The sequence below is a fragment of the Pantherophis guttatus genome, chromosome 6, assembly GCF_059756535.1.
Source record: "Pantherophis guttatus breed Tessera chromosome 6, ASM5975653v1, whole genome shotgun sequence".
Taxonomy (NCBI): domain Eukaryota; kingdom Metazoa; phylum Chordata; class Lepidosauria; order Squamata; family Colubridae; genus Pantherophis; species Pantherophis guttatus.
In genome coordinates this window covers 10,645,261-10,661,777 of record NC_142068.1, presented here as the reverse complement: position 1 = coordinate 10,661,777, position 16,517 = coordinate 10,645,261, and the positions used below count along the sequence as shown (strand labels likewise).

The 16,517-nt window shown below is 42.4% G+C and overlaps 1 protein-coding gene across 5 annotated transcripts in view; it reads right to left on the bottom strand.

Moving 5' to 3' along the window:
• MCF2L2 (MCF.2 cell line derived transforming sequence-like 2) overlaps window positions 1-16,517 on the bottom strand; it is a 229,075-nt gene that overhangs the window by 40,775 nt on the left and 171,783 nt on the right. For all 5 annotated transcript variants that reach the window (XM_034438892.3, XM_034438891.3, XM_087872485.1 and 2 more), the window contains exons 16-22: window positions 14,334-14,400; window positions 13,495-13,610; window positions 11,977-12,046; window positions 8,583-8,675; window positions 5,924-6,016; window positions 4,615-4,740; window positions 2,716-2,937 (exon numbers count right to left, since the gene is read on the bottom strand). In XM_034438892.3, the coding sequence (XP_034294783.2) occupies window positions 2,716-2,937; window positions 4,615-4,740; window positions 5,924-6,016; window positions 8,583-8,675; window positions 11,977-12,046; window positions 13,495-13,610; window positions 14,334-14,400 (787 nt within the window). The remainder of the gene's footprint in view (window positions 1-2,715; window positions 2,938-4,614; window positions 4,741-5,923; window positions 6,017-8,582; window positions 8,676-11,976; window positions 12,047-13,494; window positions 13,611-14,333; window positions 14,401-16,517) is intronic.

Genomic DNA, 16,517 nt, shown 5'->3' with positions numbered 1-16,517 from the left:
GTCAGCTTCACTGCCATTCTCTGAAGCTCTTCCTCTTTGCCTGAATCCATCTTAAAGTGCGGTGCTAGCAATGGACATAATTCTGAAGGAGGGAAATCTGATCAGTTAAATGTAATCATGACTTCCCAACATTTGGAAAATATGTTCTGTTGACAAAGCCTACAGTTAAATTTTCTTTCTTTCTTTCTTTCTTTCTTTCTTTCTTTCTTTCTTTCTTTCTTTCTTTCTTTCTTTCTTTCTTTCTTTCTTTCTCTTTCTTTCTTTCCTTTCTTTCTTTCTTTCCTTCCTTCCTTCTTTTTGAAATGGCATCACATTTCTGACTCATATTCAGATTGCTATTCCAAGATCTTTTTCACATATAATATTGCCAAACTATGCTGTATCCAGAGGTGGGCTGCCACCGGTTCGCGCGAATCAGTAGTTCTGACCAGCGGCTGGGTCCGCCCACCTGCCTTGGCGCTATCCCGTCCTATATAATCACCATTTTTTTGATGCCACGCACATGGGTGGAAGGCGCGCGCACACACATTTTCAGTTCTGGGCAAACCAATTATTACAATATGTGATGGCCACCTCTGGCTGTATCTGCATAACTTAGTTTTTGTCTGTAATAAATGTTATTCTATTATTTTCAGCTTGCATTTCTAAGGTATTCACGCTCAATTCGTATCTGTCTTTTAGTGTTTTAAGTTTTGAATCCGTCTGCAATTTTGTTTCAAGGGTTATCATCAAGCCATACGTCCTGTATCAGTGCATTTTTTTTCTATTTATATATGAGCTTGTCTTTCATAATGTTTGGATAAACTCATTTTTATGTTTGGTATAAAGCTTTTTCCTCTTGACACAGAAACTGTTTCACAAGGGCAATAGTTGATTTTTCCGTTGTTATGATTCCTTTGAACCTGGCTTGAAAAGATCTATCCTTGACTTCGGTTGACAAATAAACACTCTTGAAATTCTAGAATAAGTAAAGAAACTGCTGAATTGTTTTGTCCTTGGAAAGGAATAGAATGAGGCTGTATCTTTATTTGCCAATTGATTCATCAAGTTTGCCAAGAGAAAACATTTTCAAGTTTGTTTTTTTGACAGTTCAATTGATGACTGTAAATAATCTTATTGTATATACAACGCTCATCAGTGGATATAGGGAAACTCAACAGCAATAGTAATAGCAACAGCACTTAGACTTATATACTGCTTCATTGTGCTTTACAGCCTTGTCTAAGGGGTTTATAGAGTCAGCATATTTGCCCCCAATAATCTGGGTCTTCATTTTACCGACCTCCGAAGGATGAATGGCTGAGTCAACCTTGAGCTGATCAAGACCAAAGGAATCGAACTCTGTCAGCATAATTAGCCTGCAATACTACTTCCTAATCATTGTGCCTCTAAGAAAACAAGATTTTTTAAAGCGGGAAACGTCTATGGAGATTCTCAATCATCCAGGTCATGGTTGTCCCAAAGGTGCTTTTTCAAGAGGCAACTGGACTTTCAGCTCTGATCTGAAGAAGCTTCTTGGATGAGAAGTGAAACGACTTCAAAGAAAAACCAAAAAGTTCAGTTGCCTCTTGAAAATTGGATTAAGAGGGAAACCTAACACTAGAATTTACTTCCTTGTTTTCAGAATGAGTCATCAGAATTAACCAAGGAGATGGAAAGCCTCGGATGGAATTTTTCAATTTTGCCCAGGTAGTTTAGGGTTATGAGGGATCGTGCTGGAAATCTAGAGAATTTAATTTGAATATGATTTCTTTTAATTGCCTGATGCAAGAGTTTTTAATGCCGTTAATTTGATGGGTGTATTCCACCTTTTCAAGATACAAATCCTCCCCAGGCAACCTTCCTCTAGTAGTCTATTTGCACTAGCAAATAGTATTTTATTAGTAGATAAAACAAATATTATGAAGGCCAACAAAATCTCCAAGGCTCCCTTTTCTACAACATGAAAGCTTTTCCACCTGCAACTCTTTACAAGGAAAGAGCCAGTGTTACGTTCGTTTCAATGTGTGGTTTTGTTACTTTGATATATTTGTTGATTTAAAGGGGTTCTGTGGGGTCCTTGGTGCTCTTTAAACATGGTGGCTTTCTTGCAGACATTTCACTACCAAACTAGGTAGCATCATCAGTGCTACAAGGGAGCGGGAGTGGGTTTTGCTCTTAATTTTTATATATGTCAAAGTATGAATATTCATAGACTGGAATAGGCAACAGATCAGCCTATGGGCACTGTTTGGAGACTGAAACATAGTATTTGTTGTATGGGGCCTAAGAGACAGTTTGGAGCCTGGGCGTGGCTTAACTATAAACTTGAGGGCACTAGCTTCTCTCTCCTCCATTTTGTGCTTCCATTTTGTGCTTCCATTTTGTGCTGTGTTTCTCTTCTCTACAACGTGGAAAAACTTACAAGGCTATTGTAAGCCTGATGTGTTGTTATGTATATAAAGACATTTTGAATCCTGCTGAATTATCTGATTGCGTGTGCTGCAACAAGCTCTGATAATATATTAATGGTTTGCCCTGTCAGTTTTGGTGGTCCCTTAATTAGGCTGTTGTTTGTGGTTAGCTTGTTTATCTGTGTTGGTACTTTCTTGATTTGGGCACCGTTTACTTACTAATTAACGCTGACTAGTGTTAATTTCTGCTCATACAGGTGTTGATGTTGGTTTGTCCTCTGATTTTAAACTTCTCTCCCTTCCACTGTAAGAAATGATTTACCTTCAAGGAATTTTTAAAGCTGTAGGAAGGAGACTTCTCGTGACCGTCTGTGTTTTCTTCCCGTTTCTTGCAAAAAAGTAGGCTTTTTGCATATAAGAAGAGATGCCTCTGCATTGGCTTGAACCTGGCCAAATCTTTGACTTTGTTGTGTCCTTTCTTGTGGTCGGTCCAGATATTAAAAGAGCCCTGAAGGAGCAATTTACCCAGCTCGGCCACATCTCCCTAGAGGAAGAGAGAAACAGGACAGGAGAAATACAAGAATAAAGCAAGGTTTTAATCAGTGGTGAAATCTAAAATTTGTTACTACCGGTTCTGTGGGTGTGGCTTGGTGGGAGGGGGGGTAATATGACTGAGTGGGCATGGCCAATTTTTTTTTTTTTACTTTTAAAACCATTTTTTCTACAACCTCTTCAGCGAAGAGGTTGTTAAAAAATGCTTTCAAAAGGCTCTGATGATCCCAGCTGAGTTGCCTGATCGGCAGAGGCTTTTTTAAAAAGCCTCTGCCAATCAGGCAACTCAGCTGGGATCGTCAGAGGCATTTAAAAGAAAAAAACCCTTTTTTTCTTTTAAATGCCTCTGACGATCCCAGCTGAGTTGCCTGATCAGCAGAGTCTCTGCCAATCAGGCAACTCAGCTGGGATCGTCAGAGGCATTTAAAAGAAAAAAAGGGTTTTTTTCTTTTAAAAGCCTTTGACGATCCCAGGTGAGCCGCACAATCATCAGAGGCTTTTTTAAAAAAAACTTTTTAAAGCATTTTTTGGCCGAAGAGGTTGTAGAAAAAATGCTTTTAAAAGTAAAAAAAAAAAAGAAGCTGCCTCAAGGTTATCTGGCTGGGAGAAAAAGGCAGTTGCATACCAATCTATGCTTGAACTAAAAACATCTTGCTTGGACATGATTGATCATGGGGTGGGGTCAGTGATAGGAGGCAGGTAAGTTAGGGATTTTGGTGCATAATTCTCAGTTCTGGCTATGCATTACTACAATACACTTGACTTCTAATGAAATTATATCGTTCTGAATAAATGGAGCCAAGAATTGTTTCTATTTAGAAATTTAAGCACTGCTAGGTTTGACATTATTTTACCATTACTCTTTTTTTTTTTTTGCTCATCAATCTACTTTTCCTGGGAAAAGACAGTCCAAGACTGTCTTTCAGAACGTGGCACCTTCTAGATATTGTCTGAAATTCTCAGAATCAGAGCTCCAAGATACTTGGAGAGAACCTGGTTAAAGAAAACTTAAAATCAAATATCTTTATTTTAAGGAAGACAAGATTTCAAAACTCTCCACTGTTTGAAAATCAAGAGTTCAGCAACATACATTATCACAATGTTTCTCAAGCTTAGGCCCTTTAAGATATATGGATTTTAACTCCCAGAATTCCCCAGCCAGCATTTGGAATTCTGGGAGTTGGAGTCCACACATCTTAAAGCTGCTGCTAAAGTTGAGAAACACTGCTTTATTATTATTATTATTATTGGTTAATCTTTAGTAAGATTCACAGCCTTTGAGGCTGGTTAATAGCTCAGCAGCTCGAGTCCTAACCAAGGACCTAGGAACTGTTAAGGTATCGTCGGAGGATGTAAGCTGTTCCGAGTAAGGTGGTTTTTTTGTAGAGTCAAAATGTTCAAGTCCGGCAAATTTAGAATTTCTAAATAGCGGGGTAGCCCTTTGGGTATTGCTCCAAGGGCTCCAATTACAATCGGGACAACACACAATTTCTTTTTCCACAGTCTCTCAACTTCAATTTGCAAATTCCGGTACTTTGTGATTTTTTCTTGCTGCTTATCTTCAATCCGTGCATCACCAGGTATTGCAATGTCAATGAATTATTATTATTATTATTATTATTATTATTATTATTATTATTATTATTATTATTATTTCGGCAAGGCCTACCTCATAGCCTGTAATTGCTATTTGGTGCATGGAATCGTTCGCCGACTTGATGATATCAAGGACAGTTGCGAGAGCTTCTTCAAGTTCAGCAGTGCCTTCGGAATTCTTGCTGCATTTTAACATTTCCTGGTTGTAAAGGGAATTTAAAGAAAGCAAAGGTCACATCACAAGGCCTTAAAATGCTCCAGAATGTTGACATCCTTACATAGAAGGGAAAAAAAAATTTTTTTGTCAACGAAAAGAATGAAAACAACGTTATATACAAGTTTATTTAATATCATTCAAAAATACAGGAACTCCTCAACTTACAACCACAACGGAGCCTGCCCATTATAGGTGTTGCGAAGGTTGTAAAGCAGATGATCACATGACCAGACCTGATTTTACACCATTTTTTGCATCAGTTGTTAAACCCATTGTTTGCTATGGGATGTTTTTACCAAAACCATATGTAAACACCCAGTTCACCATATGTTCACCACCCAGTGGTGAAATCCATTTTTTTTACTACCGGTTCTGTGGGCGTGGCTTGGTGGGCGTGGCAGGGGAAGGATACTGCAAAATCTCCATTCCCTCCCCACTCCTGGGGGAAGGAGATTGCAAAATCCCTATTCCCACCGCACTCTGGGGCCAACCAGAGGTGGTATTTGCCGGTTCTTCAAACTACTCAAAATTTCCGCTACCGGTTCTCCAGAACCTGTCAGAACCTACTGGATTCCACCCCTGTAAACACCACAATTTGTCTGAAATGGCATAGGGCAGGGGTGTCAAACCGGATCCGGCCCGTAGAGTGTTTAGATCTGGCCTGTGGGGCTGCCCTGGAAACAGCGAATGACTGGCCCGCGGTGCCTCTGACAGCAAAAACGGAGCTTGGGAGCTCTGTTATCGGCTGCAATGGCCTCCTGTAGCCCTCTGCCAGTGAAAACAGCCGAGGAGGCCCACCTGAACTCCGTTTTTGCTGGCAGAGGGCTGCAGGACGTCGAGCTGGCCATGCCCACCTCGACCACTCCCCCTGGCCACATCCACTACCCCCCCACCAGCTCAAACACAACCCTGATGCGGCCCTCAATGAAATTGAGTTTGACACGCTTGGTATAGGGTTTCCTGCTTGAGATGGGGATTGGATTAGAAGACATCCAAGGTCCCTTCCAACACCATTATTCTGTTTCTGTTTCAATCATTTGTTTTTTTTTCACCCCACGCTCAGCATCAACATGCTTTTAGAATGGACTGAATAGTCACCCTCTTGTGCAATTAAATACTGCAAAAATTACAGGTACTTTTATTAGCAGATGAACTGTTCTCTTACCTTCAGAAGCAACTGATATTTGGTAATTCTCTGGACCGGCTTTAAAAGATAAGCATCAAGGGAGAGTTTATGATCTAATTTCCTCTGACACTCCTGCAAAAAAATGTAAGAAAAAAAAAGAGAGAATGAGGTGCTTCTGGTCTAACAAGGTATACTAAGAACTAAATTACAAATGCAACTTTTTTAAAAAAGCTAAAAATCTTTTTTGCTTTTATAAGCTCAATGTCTTGGCTAGCCCATGGCCAATTATAAAAAAGAGGGTTATGTCTTACAAAAAAAATATATTTGCATGTCTTAGGGCAGGGGTCTGCAACCTTAAACACTCAAAAAGCCATTTGGACCCATTTCCCACAGAAAAGAAAACATTGGGAGCTACAAAACCTGGGTGGGCGTGGCCAACTCGATGTCACTCACTCCCACCCGGTCACATGACACACACCTCAGCCACCTCTATCCAGGTTTTGTGGCTCCCAATGTTTTCTGTGGGAAACAGATATCTCTCTCTCTGCGTCTCTTTCTCTGCCTCTCTCTCTCTCAGGCTAGGCAAGGAGTGCCTGGAAGGGGGGGGCGAAGGGTGGGGCCAGCCAGTAGTGGGTTCAGCCAATAAAGAGCCACAGCAGGGGGACAAAAGAGCCACATGCGGCTCCGGAGCCACAGGTTGCTGACACCCATCTTAGGGAGATTAGATGGTATAAGGAAATAAACAGCACACTGTCCAAAGGTTTTTTTCAGAAGGCAACTGGACTTTGTTGTTTTTTCTTGAAGACGTTTCGCTTCATATCCAAGAAGCATCCTCAGTTCTGACTGAACGTTTAGAGAGCCAATGAACCATCATCTGCAAAGAGCCTTGGTAGTACAGGGGTTTAAGGCACCCTGTTATTAAGCTGGTTATTAAGACCAGCTGCCTGCAATTACTGCAGGGTTCGAATCTCGCCAAGGCTCAAGGTTGACTCAGCCTTCCATCCTTTCTAAATTAGGTAAATTGAGGACCCAGTTGTGGGGGCAATAAGCTGACTTTGTATAAATATACAAAAGGATGAAGGCTATTGCTGAGCACATTGTAAGCCGCCCTGAGTCTTCGGAGAAGGGCGGCATATAAATCAAATTAAAAAAAAAAAAGTGCTAACAACCAGATGACTGCAAAGGATTAAAAAAAAAATCCTTCCATTCCCCAGCATTCAGTCAGAACCGAGGATGCTTCTTGGATGAGAAGCAAAATATCTTCAAGAAAAAACAAAGTCCAGTTGACAAATAGCACACTGGTACAAAAAAAAAATACATTTACTGTATGTGTAATACGAGAGCCAATTTTGTAGTTAAAGGTAATCAAACTAGAACCAGGCAAGAGCGAATCATTTTTGAAAAGGCTGCCAAGAAAACTGCAGAGGTTTGTCCAGGCAGTCTCCAGAAGTTTAGATTGACTTTCTACAAAAAAGAAAAGTATACAGCAGTTCATCTGTGTGATCTGCTCGTTTCAGCACGGTAAACGGCCAATTGCTATGCCTTTCCTGCAAAGAGATCTGGATGCTAACTTGCAAAGATCATTCATTTTGCTGACACTCAAACTGCCTTTGTTCCCAATTTCTAGAACTTCCATTGTTCCGGCCACGGACATGTATAGTGTGTTTGCCAGAGGATAGTTCAGGCAGCTACTGGACGGTCTTGGTGTCATTAGCGATTCAATCTCTCATGAACTAAGGCAAATATACGTGTCCCAGGATAATGTTGCAAGATCCAATGTTGGTCGGTCACTGGAACCACAGTTTTAGTCTTCCGATTTAGTCTTTAGTCTTCCGAGTCTTTTGGACTCGTGCTGAGGAAGCCCATCCTCAGGGAACTTCTCTCTACCAGAATGTACCGTATATACTCGAGTATAAACCAAGTTTTTCAGCACATTTTTTATGCTGAAAAAAGTCCCCGTCGGCTTATACTTGAGTGAGGAAAAAATGGAGATACAGATGATGAGGAGGAATCCAGTTTTGAAGGATTTTAACTCTTGTGTTTTAGCTTGGTTGCTGATTGAGATAAGGTTTTAAAGGTTGTACTTTTAAAGTTATTGTTGATACCATATTGTTTTTGTTGAGCCTCTTTTCCACTTACAGAGCTAGTTTATTGTTTTTCTTTGAAATAAATATTTAAAAACATTTAACTTACTGATGCCTCAATTAATGTAATTTTATTGGTATCTATTTTTATTTTGAAATTTACCAATAGCTGCTGCATTTCCCACCCTAGGCTTATACTCGAGTCAATAAGTTTTCCCAGTTTTTTGTGGTAAAATTAGGTGCCTCAGCTTATATTCGGGTCGGCTTATACTCGAGTATATACGGGTAATAATATTCTCATAAAGAGTAAGGGAGGTCACCTTGTTATAAATATGCAGGAACCATAATATAAGTAAGGGGAGCTTAAACATTATTGGACTCCTGGAAAACAAGATAATATTCAGAAGCAACTCAGTCAAGTATCTAGAATAGGGTAACAGAGTTGGAAGGGACCTTGGAGGTCTTCTAGTCCAACCCCCTGCACAGGCAGGAAAGTGTCCAGAATTAAGAAACACTGATTTAGGCCAACCCCTTGCCTGGTGTGGGATCTTCTAACACACTTCTAAGACCTGAGAACACTGGTCTCTCAAGTTGGTTTGTTTTTTTGAGCCTACCTGAAAAAAAAGGCTGTCTCCACACTGCCTCCAAAGAGCCTCTGACTTTGGCTTGTTTTGGCAATATTTTTCATAGATCTGGAGATCTTCTTTCTGCAATACAAAGGACGTCGGTGTTGAATCATGTCAATCAACATACCCAAAGGAGAAGCTTTCTCCCCAAATAAATTTGCCAGAATGCGCAAACCTCTACGTTTTGTAACTTTGCATCATGTTTATTGCAGATTTCATATTTTAAGAGCAAGCTTAGCTTTAGGTTTATGGGCAGGGGTGGAATTCAAAAATTTTAGCAACCGGTTCTCTGTCTGGTTGCTGGATGGCTTTCCTTGAGCCTGTGGGAGGGTGAAAATGGCCTCCCCGGGCTCCGGAGACCCTCCGGAGGCTGGAAATGGGCTCATTTCCAGACTTCCGGGAGGCCCGTTTTTCACCCTCCCAGAGCCTTCATGCTGGCGCTGCACTTACCTGGCATCTAAAATAGGCCGCGTGGAGACTCCTGGGAGGGGCGGGGTGGGAGGGGCCAGCCAATCCTTGCAACTACTGGTTTGGTGAACCAGATATAAATTAGCATCTGATTCGCCCGGACCAGTCCGAACCGGCTGAATCCCACCTTGCTTATGTGTCATGCTAAAATCAGGACTTTTTAAAGCCATTAAGAAGCCAAAACCAAACAATGTAATCTGAGGAATGTGCATTTTTTTCCACAACTTCTATGATATTTAGGTACCAGATCTGGAGTTTCAATGAAACACTCCCAGTCTCCAAAATAGCTAAGAGTTTACCCCTGCCTGCTCTAGTAATTTAAGTGCATTTTCACATCTTCTAAAGCCCTTATGCTTGGTGCTTGGTTGGCTCAACTCCCAAAAGCACAACTTCAAAATCCACTTGACTCGACCGTCTTTGTCCATTCATGGTACCCTGGATAGGTTTGAATTGTCCCACGGGTTGAAGTGAAGCCAATGTCATGAGCTGAGCAGATCACAATGAAGTGTTAATACCACTTTATAATGCCTTGATATGACCACGCTTGAAATACTGCATCCAGTTTTGGTCACCACCATATAAAAAAAAGATGTTGAGACTCTAGAAAGAGTGCAGAGAAGAGCAACAAAGAGGGTTAGGGAACTGGAGGATAAAACACGTGAAGAAGTGTTGCAAGAATTGAATATGTCTAGTTTAATGAAATGAAGGACTAGGGATAACATGATGGCAGTCTTCCAATATCTAAAGGGCTGCCACAAAAAAGAGGAGGTCAACCTATTCTCCAAAGCACTTAAACACAGGACAAGAAGCAATGGATGGAAATTAACCAAGGAGAGAACAAACCTAGAACTAAGGAGAAACTTCCCGACAGTCAGAACAATTAATCAGTGGAACGACTTTCCTCCAGAAGTTGTGAGTGCTCCATGACTGGAGGTTTTTAAGAATAGACTGGACAACCATTTGTCTGAAATGGTAGAGGGTCTCCTGCCTGAGCAGGGGGTTGGACTAGAAGACCTCCAAGGTCCCTTCCAACTCTGTTATCTTGTTATTCTTAAATCATAGGCAACCTTCATGAAATGTTTCAGAAACAAATCCAAAACACAAACACCTAGTTTCAGTCCAAGCTCAGTTGATCTTGCTGAGTAGCAGATAGAACATTTTCTTATTCCAGATCATCACTTCTGGTTGTGGGAAATAGTAAGGTATCAGTTACACCATTGGTCCCATCAGACCGACCTTTAGGAATGCACAACTCAGAAACTGATGTAGCTGAACGTACATAGGGAAGGGTGAAATGATAAATTGACAGGAAGCTTTTGTAGTTCGTGCAAAGCTTAACCACAGTAGCTTATAGAAAAAGGTATACAGAGTAGGAGCATTATCTGGTAACCTTATTTTCTTAGGTTTGTACAAATAGTTGACAGGAAGGAAGTTCTAGCCAAAGCAACCAAAGCTAGACTTGTGGTCAAAAGGTGTTACAGTAGCCAAAAGTTCATCAGAGGGCTATGCTAAAAAAGGGAATGAATAAATAAATATGGGGAAAGGGGAGCTTAAAGCATGGTAGTGGGAGGTGTAAACAGGGATGGAGATTCATGTGGGGCTATTAGGCATCTCGCATAGGTTGTAAACCTTGTAATACCCAGCCAACAGGGAGGCAAGGGAGTGCTGGAAGAAATATCCATCTGTTGTGGTCTGCCAGCAGTCTGCGGAGCTGGCAGCGGAGTCGGACAGTGAGGAGGCTGGGGAGGACAATGGGCCAGTCCTAGAATCAGGGGAAGGCCCGGATGAGGGCTCTGCATCGGAGGCAGAGATGGGGCCAGGGCCATGTGGGAACGATGTGCGGACTCCAGAGCCTCCAGAGGCTGACAGCAGACAGACAGAGGAACAGGAGGAGCCTGTTCCTAGTCCACACATGAGAAGAGCTGCCAGAAGGCAAGAGCAGCTGAAGCAAAAAGGACGACTTGGGAGTAAGGCCCAGAGATGATTGGCCCCTCCCAGAAGGCTTAAAAGAGCAGCAATGTCTCTTGGGAAGCAACGTTGCTACATTTGTTCCTTGTCAGAGTCTCTTGCTTCTGAACTTTTGCCAAAAAAAGCCTTTGGCAGGGTGCCAAAGAAGACAAAGGTTGGTGATAAGGCCGAAGGACTGTTTATGAAGAACCATCTGGTTCAGTTCCAAGAGGGGAGAAAGACACCGGAAAGATAGAGGCTAATTGGAAAGATGGTTTATTGATGAAAAGGACCACATGGGTCTGAGTTCCTGGTGCAGCTGACCACATGGAGCTTCCTGTTTACCGACCTCAGAAGGATGGAAGGCTGAGTCAACCTTGAGCCTGGTGAGATTCGAACTGCCAAATTGCAGGCCGTCGGCAGAAGTAGCCTGTACTACACTGCATGCTAATCACTGCACCACCAATTATGATTGCAAGATATTGCAAATGGTTGTAAATGCAGCCCAAATGTTAAGCTCCCATGACTGTGGGGATGGCCCAAACATTGAGGTTGTTTTAATCTGGGTTGTAAATCCCATTTTTCTGGGTGCATCATAAGTTTGAACAGTCACTAAGCAATCGGTCGTAAATCAAGGACTACTTGTTTTTGTTTCTCAAGTTGTGCAGTAAGAAAAGGCATGGGGTGGGGGGGAAGAGAATGAAAGATGGAAATGGAAAGATGTGGGGCAATGAAAAACTCTAGCATTGTCCTGCCAACTAACTGGAAGAAAAAAATGTGATTTTTTTAATGTCTTTGGTTATTTGTTAACCGCCCAAGCAAGTTTTTTAACCTCACATGACATCTCATTTGGCTGCCCACTGAAAGCTCAAGAAGCAAAAGATGCTCAAGAAGATCAGATGCAAAAGGAAGTCGGTCAGAACACCGTCAAGAAACCAGATTAAAAGAAACACTGCGATTCACTTACTCTTTTTAAAAAGCACCGACCCAAAAGCTCAGGTTTTTCTATGCAGTTTTCCAGCTCTTTGAGGAAGATTCTGGAATGGAACACAAAATGAAAGCAAAAGTTTAAAAGTGGCTTTTCAGGTGAGGTTTCCCCCTGAATTTAAGCTACAAGGTCTCCTAGCAAGTAAGATTAACAGAGGTCTGCGGAGTATAATTTCAATAATTTTTGTTACTACTGGTTCTGTGGGTGTGGCTTGGTGGTGGTGGGTAATGTGACTGGGTGGGCGTGGTCAACTTTTTTTTTTTTTACTTTTAAAAGCATTTTTTCTACAACCTTAAGAGGTTGCAGAAAAAAATGCTTTTAGAAGCTTCTGACGATCAGGCAAGTCAGCTGGGATCACCAGAGGCTTTTAAAGGCATTTTTTTTTACTACAACCTCTTCGGCCAAAGGGGTTGCAGAAAAAAATGCTTTGAAAAGCCTCTGACGATCCCAGCTGAGCTGCGCAATCATCAGAGGCTTTTTAAAAAAAACTTTTAAAAGCATTTTAAAAGAGAAAAAAATGCTTTTAAAAGTAAAAAAAATCAGCCTCTGATGATCGCGTGGCTCAGCTGGACATGGGGGGGGGGGGCACAGGGATTTTTGCTACCGGTTCTCCGAACCACCTGCCACCATCGCTACCGGATTGGGCGATCTGGTCTGAACCGGGAGCATTTCACCCCCAGTACATTGTTGGCAGCAGGCCCAGAAATTTAGTCGTGGATGTGCACATTGGTTGTAAAATGATGTATTATTTTATATTTTATTCAGTTGTAAAGGAAAACACAGCTTGTCTGGACCTCTCACAAAAATTATCTGGCGAGATTTAGTTCTGTGCAGAAAAGCTTTGTTGAATGACCCTCACGTCTATATGGTAGCAGAAGGGAACCTAAAAACTGAAGTTTGAAAGTCATAATGACCGTATGTAATAGATGTTACGTACAATCCATGTGAGCTTTAAAATATCCAGATATATTATTTCCTTATATTAAAAATATTGCAGGTGGCCAATTGTTGCAGTCCATGGATTGTAGTCAGTGTAGTTATTTAGGACTGATGTTTTATGGCAGGGGTGTCAAACTCAGAGCCCGGGGGCCAGATTCGGCCTGCGGGGTGCTTAGATCTGACCCACGGGCCACCCCTGAAACATAAAGGACCAGCCTGTGGTACCTCTGTCAGTGAAAACGGAGCTTGGGAGGGCCGCACATGGCCTTCCTGAGCTCTGTTTTTGCTGGCAGAGGGTTGCAGGAGGCTGTTGCAGCCAAAAATGAAGCTTGGGAGCCCGTTTTTGCTGGCAGAGTGCTCGGGCAACCATAGGTGCCCCCACATGAGTGACATCGAGCTCGCCATGCCCACCCTGGCCACACACACACATCCGAGGTCAAACACAACCCTGATGCGGCCCTCAATGAGATCGAGTTTGACACCCCTGTTTTATGGCCTCTAGAAGACACGTCCTTCAAAGAAACACTTTACAGCTGTATTCGGAGTCCCACCACAAACCTGTTGTGAAATTCACAGATTTCTGAGAGGTTTCCAAAAAGAACTTCTTTCTTGTTCAAAACTACAGCTGGGATCAAGTGAATTAAATCAGGGTTGTCCATTTCTGATGCATAGCCCTATTTAAGAGAAAGAAAGAGAACAGTGAGAGGGGAACAAAACTATGAGTAATGAGTAAAATATCAGAAGCAGAGAAGTATCTTCTTCCCGCCCCTTCAGTCAGTTTTTCTATTCTAAGATTGCTTAAGAAATGTTAAATCTGGACCTTCCTTTTGAACTCAAAGTAGATAAATTCTGCACCAACACAATCCAGATTTTGCAACTCAAAGATGTGAATTCCACCACCTCTACTCATTTCATAATATAAAGAAATTTCCCTGGTTTTCTCATTTTTCATCGTGTATTCCCTATCAACCTACTGGCTTTGAATTCCAGACATTGCCTAGGTCAGTCTTTCTTAACGTCAGCAATTTTCAGATGTGTGGACTTCAGCTCCCAGAATTCAGTCATTTAACCTAGGGCACCAGAAGCATCGATTCCATAAATAAATACATTTATTTAACACGTTTGTTTTAAAGTTCTGAAGCAGAGGTTCTCTTAACCACATAGGGGCAGTTTGGGATTTGAACTTTTGCAAAAGCAAAGAATCATGTAATAGATGAGAGGATAAATGCATGAAAATTGAGGTGCCACTTTTAAAAAGCAAGTCTGTAGATCCACATACTTCCACGAATAAAATCAGATAGTTTTACTGACACTTCTGAGGAGGAGTAAGGCAAAAACCTCTGTGCTGCTTTTGACTTCAGCTTCAACGCTCAAGTCTCGAAAGACACTCAACGTACCTCAATTATGCTCTGAAGTTCCTCCACGTAAGCACGTTCGGTTTCTATCAGTTCATTTATTATATGGCTGTGGGAAAGAAAGAGAGGGAGAGAGAGGGGGAGAGAGAAGGAAAGAGAGGGAGAGGGAGAGAGGGGGGAGGGAGAGAAGGAAAAGGGAGAGGGAGAGAGAGAGAGAAAGAAAGAAAAGGGGAGGGAGAGGGAGATGGAGAGGGAGGGAGGGAGGGAGAGAAGGAAAGAGAGGGAGAGGGAAGGAGGGAAGGAGGGAGGGAGAGGGAGGGAGAGAGAAGAAAGGGAGAGGGAGAGAGAGAGGGAGAGGGAGAGAGGGAGAGAAGAAAAGGGGAGAGGTTGAGGGAGAGGGAGAGAGAGAAGGAAAGAAAGGGAGAGGGAGGGAGGGAGAGAGGGAGAGAAGAAAAATGGAGAAGGAGAGAGAGAGGGAGAGAGAGAGGGAGAGGGAGGGAGAGAGAAGGAAAGAAAGGAAGAGGGAGAGAGAGAGGGAGAGGGAGAGGGAGAGAGAGGGAGGGAGAAAGAGAAGGAAAGAGAGGGAGAGGGAGAGGGAGAGAGAGAGAGTGTCAATATTTGTTAAGGAGCATTGTAATGAAATAACAAAGCTATAAATGAGAGGATGTGCCTAAATATTCAGACTTATTATTTATTAAGAACCTTTACAGGTAGTCCTCGACTTACAATGGTTCATTTAGTGACCGTTTATTACGAAAGCACTGAAAAAAGTGACTCATGACCATTTTTCACACTTATGGTGGGAAAGCATGGTCACGTGCTTTACATTTGGACGCTTGACAACTGACTCACCTTTATGAGGGCTGCAGTGTCCCAGAGTTACATGATCCCCTTTTGCGACCTTCTGACCAGCAAAGTCAATGGGGAAAGCAGATTCGCTTAACAACCGTGTTTCTCATTCAAGAACTGCGATGATTCCCTTCACAAATGTGGCAAGGAGAGTCGTAAAATTGGGGCAAAACTCAATTTAACAAATTTCTCACTTAGCAACATAAATGTTGGGCTCAATTACAGTCGTAAGTTGAGGACTACCTGTATATGGCCAATCAACTCAGTCATGGTGATTCCCGGAGGCTTACAGAAACAAAACCCAAATACAAAACCCAATAAGCCTTCATCCCCCTGGTGACAACAATTTAACCACCACTTGGTGGGCTCCATTATCACCCTGCTGCCAAGACCATGTCTTTGGAGCCTTTCAAAAGAGTGGGGGCCAATTTTATTTCTGCAGGTATGATTACAGGGAGGGAGCCACCACAGAGTGTTGTGGCCCGTATGCGGCCTGTGCGGCTGGTGGCTGATTCCAACAGCAAGGAGACTGGTGTGGTGCAGCTGGCACTTGAATCGGACAATGAGGAGGCTGGAGAAGATGTGGTGCCAGAGGTAGAGATTCAGCCAGGGCCTCCAGAAGCTCCCATAAGTGAAGAGAGAGGAGGAGCCTCTTCTCGATGCACGGGCACGTGGAGCTGCCAAAAGGCAGGAGTAGCTCCTCAGGAGGGGGTCTCCTCGAGAGTAAGGCTTGGGGCTAATTGGCCACTCCCTTAGCCTATTTAAGGAAGACCGCTGACTGAAGCAATTTGCAGGAAACAACTTCGTTCATTCTCCTTCGTGCCTTGATCTTAGTTCTTTGCCAATTGCTTCTGGGCTTTCTGCCAACCATAGTAAGATTAAGATTATTTATTCTTTGGATTCTTGTAGGCTGTTAAGAAAGTTAATTAACAGCCTTTGTTTGGAAAACACCACCACCACCACCACCAGGCTCAAGGTTGACTCAGCCTTCCATCCTTCTGAGGTGGATAAAATGAAGACCCAGATTGTTGGGGGAAAAAATATGCTGCTGACTCTGTAAATCACTTAGAAAGGGCTGCAAAAGCACTGTGAAGCAAGAGGGCTGTGAAAATATTTACAGACCCCTCGCATCCTGGGCATAAATTGTTTCAACTCCTACCCTCAAAACGACGCTATAGAGCATTGCACACCAGAACAACTAGACACAAGAACAGTTTTTTTCCTGAATGCCATCACTCTGCTAACCAAATAATTCCCTCAACACTGTCAAACTATTCACTAAGTCTGCATTACTATTACTATTAGTCTTCTCATCGTTCCTATGGCCCATCTCCTCCCACTTATGACTGCATGACTGTAACCTTGTTGCTTGCATCC